Source organism: Bidens hawaiensis, unplaced genomic scaffold, assembly GCF_021521415.1.
Source record: "Bidens hawaiensis isolate Kalapana, Puna unplaced genomic scaffold, B.hawaiensis_p1.1 tig00056043_1, whole genome shotgun sequence".
NCBI classification, from domain to species: Eukaryota; Viridiplantae; Streptophyta; class Magnoliopsida; order Asterales; family Asteraceae; genus Bidens; species Bidens hawaiensis.
The window spans coordinates 34,566-54,823 of record NW_027500107.1 but is presented as its reverse complement, the minus strand read 5'-3'; the positions used below and the strand labels follow the sequence as shown (position 1 = coordinate 54,823).

The window sequence follows — 20,258 nt, the reverse complement described above, 5'->3', positions numbered from 1 at the left end:
TTCACGGACTTTTGTACACTGCATGTTTATATGTTTCAGAGTTTCAGTATTACCATGTAATGCTAAGAATGAGTTTCAACTTTGAAGAGTGTCATGACAGTTGTTGAAATAAATATGGCACCTATCACTTTAGAGTTTTGGTGGCAATTAAATTACCTGATGCAGTCTTAAACCTTTTCTTTTTTCCGAACTATGAATTTCTAATGTAGTTCAACATCTACTCGGTACATGTTTTGAGTCTTTTGACTCCTCTAATTAATTAACACCTAATAACCGGCAAGTTTAACTTGTTTATTTAAATTTGTCAAGTTAGGCTATGTGTAATGGAGGGGCTACAAAATGGGGCGTTTCGTGTCATGTGACGCTCAGTCAGCAAATTGTGAATTTTTGTTTTAGGGGTGTAGTGGTGTTATAGCCCCTATATATATATCACACATTTGAATATAATAATAATAAAAGAAAAGAATGAAGGGCGACAACCCCCCCCCCCCCCAAATCGCCCCTTTGTAGCCCAGGGGCGGTGTTCACCAAAAAAATGGCCCTTTTTTGCCCCTTTTGTCGCCCCACTACGGATAGCATAAAGTTGGTGGGTGAAAAGGAGTTGATTGATGGGTTGTAAAATAATGGTTTAACACATTAAACAAGTTAACCCAAACTTAACCCATTTAGTTATAAAGATCAAGTCTATCGCGACCCATTTTAAACTGTAATTCAAAAGAGGGTAGCGACGCAGCTTGTTGCCCGCTTGCATTATGTTTCGATGTAATCACTACTTTTCAGTATAAAAAATTACAACAAAAAAATTAACTCTGTTACCCTAAACTTGATTATTTTCAAGTAATGTTCAGGTCGTATCGGAAACTGAGATCACTTGCCACCTAGTCATTATATGAATATCCTCAAATATATATTTTTTTCAAGTTGAGCGTTAAACAAGCATAATATTGATATCGAATTTCATAATGTTAATCGGTTGGATATACAAGACGGAACTATTGAAAAAAATACATTAACGAATCATTTTGATACGATCCAAAGGATATTAATAGCATTGTCAAGATTATAAACAAGAAACACTTTTCAAGATTGAAAGTGCCTTTAGAGTTTTGTATAAATATGGCGTCAAAAACTTCAAACGTCTATGACGGTTTTGTATATGAAGACAATTCTCAATTGTGAACGTGTTGATCAAGTTGGGGGTTGTTAGTTGTAAATAATGGTTTAATTAAAAACGTGTTATATAACTGATTAACGGGATCGACCTGCTTAACTAGACATGTTAATAAAAGTCAACCCGGACATGACTCGAAATTAAAGAAGTTAGCCCAAACACAACCAATTTTTTAAATGGGTTAGATATGTCAACCACAACCTGATTATATTAATGTCAGATACTGACACCACTATAGAAATCAGTATCTTTTTGAGTTGAGATAAAAAGCATAATATTGATAACTAGTAAATGTGGACTCGAACCAAAAGATAAATGACTAAATAGCTCTGTTTGTGTAAGTTAACCACTTAAAGTTGTGCAAATGCAAAAACAAACATATAGATATAGACATATAGTAGCAAGCTACAAAATTATGTTGTCAAAATTAGCGTTACGGAAAAACAAATTGATAAAAAAAGGGTAAAAATATAATGAATTTGATCATAATCAGTTTTGATAATAATAAAAAAAAGTTATAGCCAAGCGTATACAATGCGCACTTCGCAATAGTATATTTGGTATTTAAGAAACATTGTGTTTAAAAAAAATAAATATACCATATTTGGTCTTTCGACTTCGGTTAATACCTCGTAATCTCATGTGCAACTGTAAATTATCGTAGAAACATGTTTTAATAGTAGATATAAGGAAAATTTAATGCAAGATCAAGCATCTTATTACAAAAAGTATTAAAATAGTTTCTCGTGATAGAAACTCGATGAACTTGGACCGTGTGTTGGGCAAATTTGTATTGGACTCGATTATGTTGTCATTGTCACACTGAAGATAGTCACGTCAACTTTGGTAAGAAAACAATACCAAATCTCATATTGATGGCTTATTTTATAACATAATCAATATATATCGGTTTGGACATATAAGGCGGGGCTATTAGAAAAAATACATCAACACATTTTGATACAAAATTACGAACCAAAGAATAGTAATAGCACTGCCAAATTTATAAACAAGAAACAGCTTTCAAGATTGAAATAACGTTTTAAAGTTTTAGATAAATTTGGTGTCAAAGCTCTAATCATTCAATGCGATTTTTTAGATGAATACAAACAAGAACTAAACTTTTCATGCATCGCTTTTAGGCGAAATACACGGCGTGTTTGGTTTACGGATTTCGCTATAATTGAAATTCAAGAATAACATGTTTGGTTAATTAAAAACGTTTATGATTAAATATAAATACTTTTTATAACTCATTAATCCAATGACCCGTAATTATATGGGAAGAATATACAAAGATGAGCCATGCATTTGGGCCTGCACTAAATATAAAAAACAAGACATATCTGGGCCTAATATTTACATGGTCTGATAAAAACTAAAAAGGACTGAGTTTTATTAAAAGAATTTTAGAGAACCACTCAACCAACTACCCCTAGATTTGCGAGCAGGGGTGTAGACAAGTAAAGGGGAACGGGTTCGGTCGAACTCGTATAAAATGTGTTTTTAGTGTTATATATTCGTGTATTTCGAAATTGCATTCATAGAAATTTTGTCATCGAAGTAGAAACCTTTTCATAGAACCCTTAGAAACGTTAACTAAACTTAACCCACATTTAATTAGAAATACTAGCTTGTTAAGCCCATAACATTAATTTTTGCATTTTAATTGATTTTTGCTAATTTTATTATGTGACTTGACCCGAACCACTTAACTGGACCATAAAGAATCATCCGACAGTTGGTGATTGACAATTGGTCGTCCATCCCTCAAAAATTTCCAAACCCGAAGGAAAAAATCCTGGCTACGTCCCTGTTTGCGAGTATAAAATAACGAATCTTGATTTGGTGTAGGTTCATCAAGCCGACAAACGACAATATTTCTTGATCCTCCACTTGATTCCACTATATCATGATGGAAAAAAATCGTTGATTCATTGTTTCCGATTATCACATTTATGTATATATACAAAAACCAATGTATATAACTGCGCTTTTTGAAGAAACTTAACCACACCAGTCAAGTTGGCTCTAGATCGGCCAAAACCGGTTCAAGTTTGGCGGTTTGAGCCGAATGAATTTAACACGAAATCATATCATTAGATTTTCGAAAGTTGAGTAAGATGGTATGCTTAAAAAATATCATATTAATGCATTATTAAAAACTTTCTAATACAAAACTCCTCAAAATGAGTCAACGCCACTAATTGGCCACCAGCGTCTCTCCCATAACCATTGTCGCTACAAGCCTACAACTGATGTCGTTACTCTCAATATTCCCATCGCCGTTGCCATGTTGACCACCGCCTCTACCATTGTCGTTGCCTTTTGTTACTTTTCCTCAAATTGTAGCTACTTCCATTGCACATATTATTGAATTTAGTTTGAGCAACTATACTTATGAAATTGTAGAAATAAAAAAATGATTATTCTAAGCATTACTTTTGTTTAAAGCTTGTGAGTTTAGTCATAAAACTATGAAAGATATACAAGTGGTTGAAAATAAGACAAGTTTATATATACCACTACAAAACTTAATATTTCATATACGTTGTCTTAAAAAACTAATCATTTTATCAATATTATTAAAAACAGTTAAATAAATGATCATTCTACCTTTATGTTTAATAGAATGAATCAAAATTTTAATGTTGATTAGTTTTCATTATCAAAACCATTAATGCTTGAATTGATCGTATTAAAATTCATTGTTAGCACACTAATTAAAATTCATTGTTAGCACACTAATTAAAATTCATTGTTAGAACTTAGAACATTAACTATTATATAAAAATGTTAGAACCATTAATGCTTGGATTCATTGTGTGGAGATGCAATTTCGATTATCAATTGGTCGGTTCAAGGATATCTGGGTGAATAAACGAATCACGACTTTAATCTCGGGTTCGAACCCAATAGAGGCGAGGGTTTACGGATTACACCCGGTTCTCGCGCATCAGTGAGGTACGGTCTCACAGCGGTCGATGAGTCGACTTTGAACATGGTCATGAAGGAATACGTGAGATACTCTGATATTAGGAAAAAAATGAGTTTTAGCTATATATATATATGGAATCCTCTCTTAATTGAATCTCTTTTAAGTTTTAAGTATTGTCCATTTTTAAGTTTTATTACAAATCAAAATTTAATAATTTCATTGATCCTAATTAGTAGTAGCAATTACAACAAAACAATAAAAGCACATTAAAATATTACTAATGTTATTCTTTCACAGGTCAACGGTCAACCCATCTTCTTTTTTCAAAGAATGGCGCAAAACAGTATCCCATCTTCCCGCCAATTATCTCTCTACAAACCCCAATCTCTCTCATCTCTCTCTCTCTGCAACATCATCCAATTCCATGGCGGATACAACACCAACAAAGAGACTGAGACAAACTCCACTCAAATCGCCTCCAAACACTCCGATTCCACTCACGCCACAAACCCTAGCTTCACCGAGACGCTCGTTACGCTTCATTTCCTCACCGGCTCATTCGATTCCACCTGCAAACACTCCGGTTAATCCGAAACCAACGCGTTCGAAGTCCGCCGTCACGTTGAATAATAACAACAATAAGAAACTGTACGGAAACGATTCAATCAAGGATGATGACGTCAGCAACACGTTGACCGAGTCAACGCGTTCGAAGTCCACCGTTACGTTGAAGACGAAGAAGAAACTCTATGGAGACGAAACAAACGATTTAATCAAGGATGACGTCATCTACACGTTCTCGCCGATATCACCGGACCGAACGGAAACGAAGAAGAAACGGAAGAGTAAAGCTGAGAACACCGTTGACCGAGTCAACGCTAGGGTTAGTGAAACTAAAATTAAAATTAAAGCTAATACTAAAACTAAACGGAGAGTGTATTATAAGAAGGTGAGTTATGACGGAGGAGAGTTTTCGATAGGCGATGATGTTTATGTGAAGAGGAGAGAGGATGATAGTATAGAGGATGAGCCTGAAATTGAGGAGTGTAGGGTGTGTTTTAAGGTTGGAAGAGGTGTAATGATTGAGTGTGATGATTGTTTGGGAGGGTTTCATTTGAGGTGTTTGAAGCCGCCGTTGCGAGCAGTTCCGGACGGGGATTGGATTTGTGGATATTGTGAGGGGAGGAAGTTGGGGAAGGATGTTAAGTTGCCGGAGGCTCCGGAAGGGAAGAAGGTGCGCAGGACCGCGAAGGAGAAGCTGCTCTCGAGCGATTTATGGGCGGTCAGGATTGAAAGGTATAACACTGTTTGTTGATATTGATTTGGTAATGGGGTAGGGTCACGGTTAGAATACATAGTTTTTTAAGAAGCTTAGGAATTGATATGGGCATTTGGATCAAGGTAGTTGATGGTTTAGACTGTAGTGTGCTAATTAACCGTATAGTATCCTATTTACATGGTGTGTTCTATTTTAACTCTTCCTACACTTCCTACAAAACTGTTAATTATTGTTTAAACCATTCTCTTGATAATGATTATTGGTGGTTGTAATTTTTTGGTTATTTAGTTTGTGGAAAGAGACTGATGGTAGCTTCTGGTTTCGGGGTCGATGGTATGTGATTCCTGAGGAGACAGCTGCGGGTAGACAACCGCATAATCTGAAAAGAGAGTTATATAGAACCAATGACTTTGCTGATAATGAGGTAATACATGTGCTGAATCTTTACTGTTGTAGGCTGATAACTTGCTGATAGTGACTTATATAGAACCATAGAACCACCTAATGACAGTAGGACACTAGGCTCAGTCATAGTTGTTAATAGGGCTCATAGAGCGAGAGCTATAGCAAATAGTGTTGGCAGGCGATGATCTATTGTCTGAGTATGGCACCCTAATATAGCGATAATTATGCCTATATGATATCAGAATTTTTAGGTTTTATGTTAAATACACACACGAAAAGAGCGTATCTAGATATAATATGCATATAAAATATTCCTAATTGTTTTTCTAGTGTATTGCTAAACATAAAACAGTGCTCGCTATTCCATTGCTATCGCTACATAGCGTATAGGTGTCTTGTCGCTATCGTTCGCTATTTGCTATTAACAACTGTGGTCTCATATAGCCCCCCCCTCCCCCCCCCCCCCCGAAATTTGAACATTTCAAGTATCATCTAATTTTTTTTCTTAAAACATAAATTTATTCAAAGTAAATGGGCTATATCTATATATGTTTAATTACTTACTTTGAAATTATCTGTGTGTTTTTTAGATGGAAACTGTTCTTAGACATTGTTATGTCATGAGTCCGAATGAATATGCAAAGGCTGAGAATGAAGGTGATGATGTGTTTCTATGTGAGTATGAATATGATGTCAATTGGCACAGTTTCAAGCGGATTGCAGAGATTGACAACGATGAAGATGTGAGTATCTTATGATATTGAGTAATCTTTTTTGTATATGGTTGATTTGAAGATAGCATAAGACTTGACTACTTTTTGATTTGTTAGGAGGATGAAGATGCTACGCATGATGATGATTGGAGCGGCGATGAGGAGGATTCAGATGCTGAGTTGTCTGATGACATGGAGTATGAAGAAGAGGAGGATAGATACACAGCAGCACGTGGATCAACCCCTGCTCGTGAAGCAGCTGCAGTAAGAATACTTGAATCTTATTGTTTTGTGTTTTTTAGGCATGTTTTGACTGAAACTGAACTCGTTTCGTTTCGTATTATGCAGAATTCAAGAAAAGGTTTTACCTTTGGACTCCAGAAGATAGGTACAAAGAGAATTCCTGAGCATGTGAGGTCACACAAGCAGACTGAACTTGAAAAGGCAAAAGCAACACTTCTGCTTGCAACTTTGCCAAAATCTTTGCCATGTAGGAATAAGTAAGTGACATTTGAGGTTTTCATAAGAAACCAACATTAAGAATTTCATTTTCTGTTTATTGACTTGTGTTTTATTATTCACAGAGAAATGGAAGAAATAACTGCATTTATCAAAGGGGCTATATGTGATGATCAATGTCTAGGACGTTGCCTTTACATCCATGGTGTTCCAGGAACTGGCAAGGTAAAGTGGTAAATTTAGTAGTTAGCAAAGAATTATGTTGATTTGGTGTGCTTTTGTTATTTGTATATTATTTTCTTCATGATCCTTATTTCACAATTCACAATACTTTTAAGAATGAAAAGCATCCTGTATTTAAACATGGGTTTATTTACAGACAATGAGTGTGCTTGCGGTGATGAGGAGCCTTTGGTCAGAAGTTGATGCTGGAATTGTTAAACCATACTCTTTTGTGGAGATAAATGGTCTGAAGTTGGCTGCACCAGAGAATATATACAGAGTACATATTTACATCAATTGAACTGTTTTGATTCTTTTGAATGTCTTGTGCATTATAGCAATTGACTAAACATGATTCATGAATATTTCCAGGTTATTTATGAAGCTTTAACAGGGCATAGGGTTAGTTGGAAAAAAGCTCTCAACCTGCTGAATGACAAGTTTTCAAACGGGGCTATAAGTAGCAAAGATGATGATCGTCCGTGTATTCTTCTCATTGATGAGCTTGATCTTCTAGTAACTAGAAATCAATCGGTAAAGCCTACTCAGACTTATAAATATTTTACCTAGACTTAGCTACTTTAATGCATTATGATAAATCTACAATTTGTGTTTTTATCTATAGGTCTTATACAACATTCTTGATTGGCCTACTAAGCCGAATTCTAAACTTATTGTCATTGGTAAGCATCTATAGAAACATTTTGTCTCAAGTTAGATTATAGCACTTTATTTTTGTTAATTGATTTGATTCATATTGTTTTACAGGAATAGCAAATACTATGGATCTTCCAGAGAAATTGCTTCCTAGAATTTCCAGCCGGATGGGTATACAAAGGCTTTGCTTTGCTCCTTATAACTACTTGCAGCTTCAAGAAATCATCGGGTGTCGTCTTAAAGGAATTGATGCATTTGAGAAACAAGCTATAGAGTTTGCTTCAAGAAAGGTTCGTTTACGTTTGTTAATAAATTCGTTCAATTTTTTTCATCCATAATAGCTTAGTATAGATTCAATAACTTCTTAGACGCAACACGTTGTTATTCACATTACTTTTAACTATTTTAGCTCATTTATGTTTTTTCATCTGTGTTCAGTTATGTTTGCTCGTTTACATTCGTGAACCATTCGTTTCTACTGTTAACAAACGAACAAGTACCCCCTGTTCGGTTAATTGTTCATGTTTGATTGATTAAAGTTAAAAGAAGGAACACGAATATGCTCTGTTTGTGTTTGTTTACTGTTGAGTTCTTTCACAAGCACTTTTCTGACCAGGTTTTGACCTGCATACACTTCTCTGTTCACTTTGTTACTTTGGTTTATAATATTTAGTAAAACAAGTTAGGAGGTTGTGTACGCTTGATGTAAATAGGTCGAAACTTGAAATTGCCACCTGTACTAATAGAAATGTACTATCCTTATTTAGGTTGCAGCAGTTTCAGGAGATGCACGCCGTGCCCTAGAAATATGTCGTCGTGCAGCTGAACTTGCAGACTATCGCGTTAAGAGTTCTACCTCGCTTCCAAAAACAGGTAATCAAAATTTTTTAATTTATTATTTTTTTTGGTGGACGAGTAACGGTTAATTATAATATTCATAAATCTTGATGTTTGCAGGAAAATCTCTTGTTGGCATGTCTGAAGTTGAAGCAGCCATACAAGAAATGTTCCAAGCTCCTCATATTCAGGTAAACAGTGAAGATTTTATCACGCGTTTAATATCCTTTTTATTCAAAGTCACGGTAATTTTGTCATATAGTTAGTTAAATACTGATTTTTTGTCTTTTCAGGTAATGAAGAGTTGTTCTAAACTGAGTAAGATCTTTTTAGCAGCTATGGTGCATGAGCTTTATAAAACAGGAATGAGTGAGACCACTTTTGAAAAGGTCGGATTTTCTCGAAACTAATAAGTTAAAATTTGTACTACCTTCGCTTGCATGAATTTAATTTTTGTTTACATATTTTGTGCATGCAGTTAGCACAAACTGTTTCATGTCTCTGTACAAACAATGGAATAACATTTCCTGGATGGGACACACTTTTGAGAATTGGGTAATAATCTATATTTCTCTTTATTAAATTGCTTACTTGTCTTTACAAATTAAAATATAAAAAAATATTATATTTATTTTGCAGGTGCAAACTTGGTGAATCCAGAATTCTTCTCTGTGAATCAGGAGCAAGTCACAGGTTGCAGAAGTTGCAGCTCAATTTTCCTAGGTTTGTTAATAAATTACCGGTTTAAATAGATCAAGAGTTATAATTCTAAACTTTTTATATGTTACAACAATTTAGTTATAATTTTTGTGGTTTGATGGCAGTGATGATGTGAGTTTTGCATTGAAAGACAGCAAGGAGCTACCGTGGTTGACCAAATATATGTGACGTTCTAGACGACTAGACGGGCGGCTCATCGTGTCGAGAAGTATAATTTATATCTTTAAATTAATTGTCACGCCTATGAGTACTGGCTGAATTTATGTTGGTTTTCATTATTGAAGTTTTGCTCAGAGGATTAAATTAAATTCTGCTGAATTGAGTTTACTTTATAAGTTGTTGTACCTGAATCATTTGGATATTTATTTCTCAATGGATTAAATTTTTACAATCATTTGGTTGTATCTAGTTTACAATCATTTGTTTTTCTACCGTTTGTCTAATTAAGTTCGGTAGTCAATGACGCTCAACTAGAATTGGTGAGAAAGTGACGATTTGGAATGGACGCTGCAACTCCCAACCAGGTTTACCGTAGTGGGTCTTTGGTTGCGAGCATTTTTCAAAACAGAAGATGGCGAGTTTGGGCTACCTAACATCGTTTACGACGCGGGTGTAAAGGGTTGTCTTTTGTCATTTCTAGGTAGCTGGACTTTATACGTTGCTTGTTTAAAAAAAAAAATTTACAATCGCGGGCGTAAAGGGTTGCCTTTTGTCATTGGGTTACTTATTCCAGGTAGTTGAACTTTATACGTTGCTTGTTTAAAAAAAAAATAAAATTTAAGACCAATGAGATTTAATGTGTGTGTGTTGGGGTTGCGTAGGACCCTACTATATTGGGGAAAATTTCTCAAAATAGTAAAGAGATTCCCAAAATAGTCCAAACTTTTTTAAATTTCCAAAATAGTTTATCAAAATCATCTCCGTCGTGACATTTGTATTTGTGTCGATAGATTCCGATAACCAGTTAAGTATTTTGAGTCAGACTCACTTTGTGTACAAAACATTGACTTCCCAAAATGCCATCGACTACAGATGGTCTAAGACCATGTTCAGCCAAAACTCTCTATACAGGGGCATTGTGCGACATGTAACATCCCAATTAACAATGAAGAGATTTGCACAAAAGTAGTGTAGTGGTAAAAACCTTAGAAATCTCCTACAATCATTACATAATTCTTTATTAATAATTATTTTCTAATTTTTTAATATAAATAAAAGAAATAAATATGAGACAAAAAATTTGATTGGCCGGAAGAGATTGGGGAGGCGTTTTGTGGATAACTCTCCATGCTAGAACAGTAGAACTTAGACAGGGAAGGGGGGGGGGGTCATAGAGTTTTGGAAGAATTTGAGATAAGAAACGTCCCCATTACGGATGGTCTAATAAGAAGGCCTTGATAAGGAATCCCAAAACCTTTGAGGCCTTAAGCTCAAAACTTAGCTTAAAACTTTTATGCTTCCATTTATAAAGTTAGTTATGAGGCTATGTGTAATGGAGGATAATTTTTGAACGTGATGCCACGCCAGCAAAATGACAACTTTTATTTTAACGATGTGGTGGTGTTGTAACTCAAAAATCCCCCTCCTTCTAAAGGCTTGCCATTGATCAATTTAATAAAATAATAATATTCTCACCCTCTCGAGCCCCTCGTCGCCCATATTTACCGCCCGCTACAGTTAGACTATGATAGGCAACCGATTACATAACAAATCATAACTTATCTAAAAATAATTATCGACTCATCATACCCGATAAATATAGAAAGCGAGGGCCCATCCGTCCATCCAAAGCCGCCATTCAGATCCGATCCCACAAAAACAGTTCTCAGTTTTCAGCTAACAACCAAATAATAATAATAATAAAAATATTATTATTATTCAATTCATTCGTATAGTATGGGATCGTTGAAGACCGAAGATGAGCTGCAAGAATCATCAAATGAAGCTGTGTTGTACGTTAATGGACTCCGTAACGTTCTACCTGACGGTTTAGCACACTTAACACTGCTAGAGTATCTCAGAGGTAGTATAACTATAAACAATCAATAACCTCATTATTTTCATTATTTTTCATTATTTTGATTCTGATTAATCAGTTATGTGTTATATGTATATATCAATCGCATCATGTCCACATCAATTTTATGAATCTGTTTCTAATTGATGTTACTGGTAGTATAGTATATATGATTACTTGTGTTACTTGACTTCTAATTGGATTTTTTTTATAATAGTTTGTCTCTAATTTTGTTTATAAACAATAGCAACATAATTTTGATTATTTTTTAATTATTTTGATTATTTGGATTCTGATTCATCAGTTTTGTGGTGATCTCGTTATGTTGACATCAGAATTACGAATCGGTTTTTAATTGATGTTACTGGTAATATAGTATATTATATATGATTACTTGACTTCTAATTAGATGTTCGTTTGCTTGATTTATTGGCACTAATTTAGTTTTTTTTTTAGTATGCATATGTGATTAGTTAGAAACAACAACAGTAACATTATTTTGATTATTTGGATTTAGTGATCTCGTTATGTTGACATCAGGATTACGAATCGGTTTCTAATTTTAGTTTGTGAGATTTGTAATCGGAATTTCATAATTTGTTGGAGCAAAATTGGATTGGTTAAATTAGGTATTGTGGAGTTTGATCGGTATTTAGGTTTGTTGTTGACGGAAATTGAGGAGGTTACCTGTTTTACCTGAACATCTAATTCCATGTTTTTTTGCTTGTTTCGTTGTTACTAAATTAGGTTTTTTTAGAAATTTGTCCCTAGTTTGTATAATTAGTTTTGCTACTAAATGAAATGATCTGACTAATTTTTTTGTTATTAATGTGGTGATATAGATGTAGGCTTAACAGGAACTAAGTTAGGTTGTGGCGAAGGCGGTTGTGGGGCGTGCACTGTTATGGTGTCTTACTTTGATCAAACTTCCAAGAAATGCGTGTGAGTCTCTCTCTTTATGTGTGTTTATATTTATATTTAGCTAGGGTTAGGCAGTTTATTACACAACCTGTTAACACTAAAATGACTCGACACAAAGTTAAATGGATCAGTATTTGTGGTAAACCAGTTCTGGTAAACAACGGTCGATACGTTAATGGTACGATTAAAAATGTGTCGATACGTTAATGGCACGATAAAAAATGTGTCGAAATGGGTTGAGCCGTTTAGGTTAATAGGTTGACACGGCGCGTATTTAACCCATTTATCAAAATGGCGTTGTCTTTATAGCATTATTGGTGATTGAATATGGTTTTAATTTTTGGTAACTTTTAATTTACCGTGTTAATTGTTATATTATTGCTTAACTGTGTTTAGTTAGTCGTATGGTCATGTCAAAGAGCGGGTTAAACGGTCGTGTCAGTCGTGTTATTAAACTGCTCATGTTTAATCGTGTTAGACATGTCGTGTCCTTCGTGTTATTGAATCGTTACGTTTAATCGTGTTAACATGCGTGTAACAGGCTTATTAGACTTGTCCGTGATAGTTTTTAAGAAAATAACAAGTTTAGTTAAACATGCCGTGTTTAATGTGTGTGTAATCGATGCATCTTGCCAGTTCTACAGTTAATTTATACCTAACAAAACAACTAGCAATCCTAAATCAAAACCAATTTGGTTTTCCAAGAATATAGGAACCAACCCTTATAGTTTATTTACTAAGTCTGTAATAAAAAAAAATAGCAGCCTCCTATGTTAATAAGGTCTGTGAATTTAATTTGAAAGCCTTCATTCAACACATGTAGGATCATTTTCTGGTTTTATTTTCTTGTTTCAGTAATAATATTATTTCTTTTTTATTTTTATCAGGCACCAAGCAATTAACGCTTGCCTGGCCCCACTATATTCTGTTGAAGGAATGCATGTAATCACAGTTGAGGGTGTAGGCAATCGAAAATTCGGCTTGCATCCGGTTCAGGTACATTTTCGTTATTCTCGTTTTGTGGGTCCCACCTTAATTCTTAAGTTATTTATAACATGATCATAATAGCATACTAAAATATATTCAGGAATCATTAGCAAGTCGTCACGGGTCACAATGTGGATTTTGTACACCTGGATTTATCATGTCTATGTATGCATTATTAAGGTCTAATAAAACCCCACCTACTGAAGAGCAAATCGAAGAAAGCCTTGCAGGAAATTTATGTCGGTGCACCGGTTATCGACCGATTCTCGATGCCTTTCGAGTGTTTGCAAAAAGCAATGATCTGTTATACACAAGTGGTTCTTGTTCTGTTACATCACAAGAATCTAACAATGGTGAGTTTATTTGCCCTTCAACTGGCAAACCCTGTTCTTGTGGGCCCAACAAAGAACCCGTTGAACAAGGATATAAACCTGTTTCTTACAATGAAATTGATGGTAGTTCATATACAAACAAAGAAATCATATTTCCACCACAGCTTGTAATGAGGAAATCAAGTTATTTAAGTTTAACTGGATTTGGCGGGATCAAGTGGTATAGACCGTTACTGTTAAGACACATATTGGAGTTAAAGTCGAAATATCCCGCTGCAAAGTTAGTTGTAGGAAACACAGAATTAGGAATCGAAACTAGGTTAAAGAAAATTCACTACCCGGTTTTCATCTCTGTTACCCACGTACCCGAACTTAATACTTTGACCATTGACGGCGATGGCATTGAGATTGGTGCTGGTGTACGCCTCTCCGAACTTCAAAAGTTTTTGAAACAAGTTGTTGAACAACGTCCGGTTCACGAAACATCATCTTGTAAGGCTATTATTGAACAGATAAAGTGGTTTGCGGGTACTCAAATTAGAAATGTTGCATCGGTTGGTGGGAATATATGCACTGCGAGCCCAATATCAGACTTGAATCCACTTTGGATGGCATCAAGAGCAGAATTTAAAGTTGTTGATTGTAAAGGAACCATCAGAACCGTTTTGGCAGCAAATTTCTTTTTGGGTTATAGAAAAGTGGATATGAGGAATGATGAGATTCTGTTATCGGTTTTTCTTCCGTGGACTCGTGAGTTTGAGTATGTTAAAGAATTTAAACAGGCTCATAGACGGGATGATGATATTGCGCTTGTGAATAGTGGAATGCGTGTTTTTCTTGAAAAAAAGGAGAAAATTTGGATTGTTTCTGATGCGTGTGTTGTGTATGGTGGTGTTGCTCCTGTTTCGTTATCGGTTTTAAAAACGAACGATTATTTAATTGGGAAAGCATGGAATAAGGACCTTTTGAAGAACTCTTTAGAAATCTTGAAGCAGGATGTTGTGATTTCAGAAGATGCGCCAGGTGGCATGGTGGAGTTTCGAAAGTCTTTAACTTTAAGCTTCTTTTTCAAGTTCTTTTTGTGGGTGTCTCATCAAATGGACGGTCAAGATTCGTTTAATGAATCTGTACCTGTATCACATTTATCAGCTGTGGAGTCGTTTACCCGTCCGTCGGTAATGGGTAGTCAAGATTATGCAATTACAAAGCAGGGGACTGCTGTGGGGTCCCCTGAGGTTCATATGTCAGCAAGACTTCAGGTAACCGGAGAGGCTGAGTATACAGATGACACCCCAATGCCACCTGGCGGTTTACATGCTGCGTTGATATTGAGTAAAAAGCCTCATGCTCAATTACTTTCGATTGATGATTCGGGTGCCAGGTCATCACCTGGCTTTGCTGGTATCTTTTTTGCTAAAGATATCCCGGGCGATAATTTTACTGGCCCGGTTGTTGAAGATGAGGAAGTTTTTGCTTCTGAGATTGTCACTTGTGTTGGCCAGGTACATAATTCCAGAAATTACTGTGTTGTTAAATATGATTAAACTATGTTTTTATAAGCATATGCTAATTTTTGAAATAAAACAGTTGAGGTTTTATATACTTTGAAGAGAAAGTTGCACAAATGGTCCGTGTGTTTTGATCAATTTGCAAGTTTGGTCCCCATTTTTTTAAAATTACAAACTTAGCCCAAGCATTTGTGAGAGGGTGAATGATGCAAGCTGAATTTGAGATCGGCGATCTTCCAAAGATTTAGTGTGCAATAATAAAAATAAGAACATGTACTTCAATTTTCTATGTTTTCAATTAAATGGTACTGGCCTTTAAATAGGCTTACAAATGCATATTGGAAAACATAAATGGAGGTGAGGGTTTGAGTGAATGGAGGATCGTGGATAAATTGCGGAATTGGAAAAAACTACTAGTCCTAATGACAAGCGAAAAATAAACGTGAAAAAAGGAAACATGGGTTGCAGCTTCAATGGATCATCATGGTGGGTAGTTGGGTTGTACTGTATCAGTAAAAGTGATGTCATGTGTTTTTCATTTTATTTCATGTGAGGGTAATTGTGTCTTTTCAAGTCGACATTTGTAGTTCTGGAGTTTTAAAGAGTTTTTTTTTTAATTAGGTTTTCAAATTTGGAAAACCGCAATTACCCTCTCATGACATCATTTTCCTGTTAAAAACCATCAGGGTTTAACGGTAGGGACTAAAGGTGCAACCCTCTTACAAACGTTAAAACTATTTGTACAATTTTCTCTATTTTGAAATTTTATTACATGCTGGGTGACCTTGGTAACTCTTACAACCAAATCTATGCAGGTTATAGGAGTAGTTGTAGCTGACACTCACGAAAACGCAAAACTTGCAGCAAGAAAAGTGGTTATCGAGTATGAAGATCTGCCAGCTGTATTATCCATAGAGGAAGCAGTCAAGCTCAAAAGTTTCCATCCAAATTCTCATAGGTGTTTAACTAAAGGGTCAGTTGACCTCTGTTTTCAGTCAAACCAATGCCATAGCATCATTGAGGGTGAGGTTCATATTGGTGGTCAAGAACACTTCTATTTGGAGCCGCAGAGTACCTTTGTTTGGACCATGGATGGTGGCCATGAGGTTCACATGATTTCATCAACTCAGGTATGCATTTGCTTTAATACGTTTTTACAACAATTGATTTTAATATGCTTTTACTTGTATTTAGGCACCACAAAAGCACCAAAAGTATGTGGCCCACGTGCTCGGTCTTCCAATGTCAAAAGTGGTTTGCAAAGTGAAACGAATTGGTGGTGGATTTGGCGGGAAAGAGACCCGCTCAGCTTTTGTTGCTGCGGTTGCTTCTGTACCAGCATACATGTTAAATCGTCCCGTTAAACTTACATTAGATAGAGATGTAGATATGCAGGTAACCGGTCAGCGACACAGCTTTCTTGGAAAATATAAGGTATAGTTTCAAAACTTAGATTCTATATTGACTGGTCAAAGGTATGATTTGACTAAACTGGTGACAAAATAATAAATTAGGTCGGGTTCACGAATGAAGGGAAGGTGCTTGCATTAGATCTTGAAGTCTATAACAATGCAGGGAATTCACTTGATCTATCTTTAGCGATACTTGAACGTGCAATGTATCACTCGGAGAACGTTTATGAGATTCCAAATGTTAGAATTAACGGAAGCGTTTGTTTCACTAATTATCCTAGTAATACGGCCTTCAGAGGGTTCGGTGGGCCCCAAGGCATGCTTATAACCGAGAATTGGATTCAAAGAATAGCCATGGAAGTTAACAAAAGCCCAGAAGAAATCAGAGTATGTATTAGAACTCAAAGCAATATATGTTATTATTATTTATTGTTACTAAAAAGTATGATTCTGTTTCAGGAAATTAATTTTATAAATGAAGGCTCAATATTACACTACGGTCAACAAATTCAAGACTGTACCTTGCATCGGCTTTGGGATGAACTCAAGAAATCCTGCAACTTTGGGAAAGTTAGAAGTGAAGTTGAAGATTTTAATCTTCATAACCGATGGAAGAAACGTGGAGTTGCTATAATTCCAACTAAATTTGGTATTTCTTTTACAACAAAGTTCATGAATCAGGTGACAAAATGCCATTTTTGGTCCTTTTATGCGTAAATTTTAAACGCTCAAATGACTAATTATCTCATCGACTGCAGGCAGGTGCACTGGTTCAAGTGTATACAGATGGAACCGTGTTGGTTACACATGGTGGTGTTGAAATGGGCCAGGGTTTACATACAAAAGTGGCCCAAATTGCTGCTTCCGCCTTTGATATACCTCTTAGTTCAGTGTTTATTTCTGAGACGAGTACCGACAAGGTAATTAATAATAATATTACTTTTATATGCAACACCCTTGAACTCTTCATACTTTTCTTGACGAATCGATCTGTCATTAGGTCCCTAATGCATCTCCAACAGCAGCTTCTGCTAGTTCTGATATGTACGGGGCTGCAGTTTTGGATGCTTGTAACCAAATTAAAGCAAGAATGGAGCCAATTGCATCTTTGAATAAACACACTTCTTTTGTGGAGGTACACCAATCACACTTCATTAGTTTATGTATGAGTAAATTACTGAAAACGTCCTTTATCTTCATACCTACTTGCATGTTTGGTTCTTAATCTTCAATAATTACGTTGGGCATTATTCATGTAAGTTTCTTGTAACAATTTTGGTCCCTTACACTAACTAAAGTTAACTTTTTTTTGTTAAGTCAATGACAGTTTGGTCTTTCTACCCCTAAAGGACTATTTATGTAATTTTAAAACTACTGATCTTCTGATCATTCATCATTGTACTCAGTATATCCCACCAATAGCAATGCTATGGTAGGGTCTGAGGAGGGTAAGATGTAGACAGCCTTACCTCTATCCCATAGGGATAGAGAGGCTGCTTCCGGTGAGACCCCCGGCTCGATAGTAGTTTTGAATCAAGCCTTGGACATAAGACACATAACACTCAATCATCGGGACACCGGCTGATTGGTGCATGTGCCCTTGTCTTTCGGCTATCAACGCCACCACATGATGCCTGATTAACCTTCCGCCACTTTTAACGTTATTTTCACGTGATTAGTAAAATAACGTCAAAATTAGTGCAATTTTACTTTTGCCCACCCAAGGTTCACACATATATACATTATATGTGCGCACCGCAAGTAGGGCGTAATTATTTTCTGATGATTAATTATTTTATTTATGTATTTTTATGATTGTTTATATGTATATGTGTGTATATATTATACACACACACACACTTTTTTATATAACATAACATATGATATTTAATTATATTTATCATAGTTATATAAAATAATTGCTATTATATAAATCTTCTTTAACACGTTACACATTGATTACAAAAAAGTGGAAAGCATATTTTTTATATTTACAACTGTAAGCGTATATACTTTTAGCTTTAATATTTTTTACAAGATTTTTATATGATTCTATGTATTTCTCTAAACGTTTGTTTATTGCAAAAAATTTTCTAAGGAGCAAACACCAACGATAAAATATGTCCGTTTAAGTATCAGCGTTCATTCTTCTATTTGGTAAAGTGTCAACAAATTAACATGTACAAACTTCCGTTGGTGTTCGTCCATTTCATTTACAACCCTATCTTATATAGTTTAACTTTAATATTTTTTTTGACAGACTTATATATATTTATAATTTTTTTACATAATGTTTTTTTAACAAATAAAACCAAAAGTGAATTTTTTGGTTTAGGTGTTTGTGTTTGTTCGTTTACTCAGTTAATCTTAATCTTAAACCAGAAGAGAATTCATTGATAGTATTTATTTATTTTGTAGTTGGTAAATGTGTGCTACTTCGAGCGAGTAGATCTCTCTGCACACGGGTTTCACATAGTTCCTGACATAGGTTTCGACTGGAAAACTGGAAAAGTCACCCGTTCAGGTATTTCACATACGGTGCTGCATTTGCTGAGGTGGAAATCGACACGTTGACCGGGGATTTCCACACGAGGGCTGCTGATGTCATCTTGGACCTTGGATTCTCCATCAATCCTGCCATTGATGTGGGACAGGTGCATATTCGTTTCAGCTAATTCTGTTCCTCAATCATCAAATTTTGGCTACGGTTTAATAAAGTTATTTTTGCATATTCGTTTACAGATCGAAGGTGCATTTGTGCAAGGTATGGGTTGGGTGGCCCTAGAGGAGCTGAAATGGGGCGATAAAGCTCACAAATGGGTCCCAACAGGTTTCTTGTTCACTTCTGGTCCTGGAAATTACAAAATTCCATCGGTCAATGATGTTCCTTTCAAATTCAAGGTTTCTCTATTGAAGGTATATATATAAGTATAAGGCAATTTGTAAACATACAAGAAAATAGATCAATAATATTTGTTAAATTTGTAATACAGGATGCACCGAATGACAAGGCTATACATTCATCAAAAGCTGTTGGTGAACCGCCATTCTTTCTGGCGTCATCTGTGTTCTTTGCCATAAAAGACGCAATAATATCTGCAAGAGCCGAATCGGGGTACCATGGTTGGTTTCCTCTTGATAATCCTGCAACTCCTGAACGGATACGGATGGCTTGTGCTGATGAGTTTACTGCACTGTTTGTGAAATCTGATTTCCGACCCAAACTCAGTGTTTAGCGAGTTTCCAACCAAGTTCACGTGTGAAAAACTGTTTATTCACATGCGGTGTTGGAGAATCGTGTTGTATCATGTATGTACATTGATCAGATTGTATAGTTGTTTAATCTTGATGTTAAACAACCATCCTTTGCAGAAACTTCTTAAATGTTAAAAGATTATTGATGACTGTTTATCTTGGCTTTTGAATAATTTTTTCAAGCATTGCAATAATATTCATATTAATTTATTATCATGACAAATCTGTGAGTGTTGACTTGGTCAACTTCCAAATATTTAAGTGATAATTGCAAATATTAATTTGACACTTTTATTGTCTCTAAATTAGTTTAACATGTTTTTATAACCAAAGGAGTGAAATGTCATTCTAATATATTGTTTGCATTTACTTAGCAATAAGAAGGAAACTAAAGATTGCAAATCATGTTTCATTGATAGAAAGAA

The 20,258-nt window shown here is 35.3% G+C and overlaps 2 protein-coding genes and 1 non-coding gene across 3 annotated transcripts; all 3 read left to right on the top strand.

Moving 5' to 3' along the window:
• Positions 1-4,533: 4,533 nt before the first annotated feature.
• On the top strand, positions 4,534-9,762 carry LOC143601308 (origin of replication complex subunit 1A-like). The gene is made up of 17 exons (XM_077078753.1): positions 4,534-4,788; positions 4,888-5,405; positions 5,677-5,812; positions 6,384-6,536; positions 6,624-6,770; positions 6,855-7,006; positions 7,091-7,190; positions 7,345-7,467; positions 7,560-7,721; positions 7,813-7,870; positions 7,956-8,134; positions 8,612-8,717; positions 8,802-8,872; positions 8,975-9,070; positions 9,160-9,236; positions 9,321-9,404; positions 9,506-9,762. Exons 1-17 carry the CDS (start codon positions 4,534-4,536, stop codon positions 9,567-9,569), a joined length of 2,481 nt encoding a protein of 826 aa, XP_076934868.1. The 3' UTR covers positions 9,570-9,762.
• Positions 6,444-6,521, top strand: LOC143601314 (small nucleolar RNA snoR28). Its single transcript, XR_013147627.1, has one exon. It is a non-coding gene; the product is annotated as a small nucleolar RNA snoR28 (small nucleolar RNA).
• Positions 9,763-11,199: 1,437 nt separating the features above from the next.
• LOC143601312 (xanthine dehydrogenase 1-like) lies at positions 11,200-19,987 on the top strand. Its single transcript, XM_077078758.1, is given in 14 exon segments — positions 11,200-11,424; positions 12,261-12,360; positions 13,227-13,335; positions 13,427-15,160; positions 15,982-16,296; positions 16,361-16,600; positions 16,681-16,965; positions 17,038-17,259; positions 17,337-17,498; positions 17,579-17,713; positions 18,997-19,087; positions 19,090-19,232; positions 19,321-19,494; positions 19,572-19,987. Coding segments are annotated over 14 exon segments (4,080 nt in total). The 5' UTR covers positions 11,200-11,297; the 3' UTR covers positions 19,815-19,987.
• Positions 19,988-20,258: the final 271 nt, after the last annotated feature.

What these genes read in the sequence shown, in the direction of transcription:
- LOC143601308 (XM_077078753.1), top strand. Translation starts at nt 4,534, where the DNA reads ATGGCGGATACAACACCAACAAAGAGACTGAGACAAACTCCACTCAAA. An exon ending in GACACACTTTTGAGAATTGG is followed by an intron (nt 9,237 to 9,320) that starts GTAATAATCTAT and finishes TTTATTTTGCAG; the next exon opens with GTGCAAACTTGGTGAATCCA. An exon ending in TTGCAGCTCAATTTTCCTAG is followed by an intron (nt 9,405 to 9,505) that starts GTTTGTTAATAA and finishes GTTTGATGGCAG; the next exon opens with TGATGATGTGAGTTTTGCAT.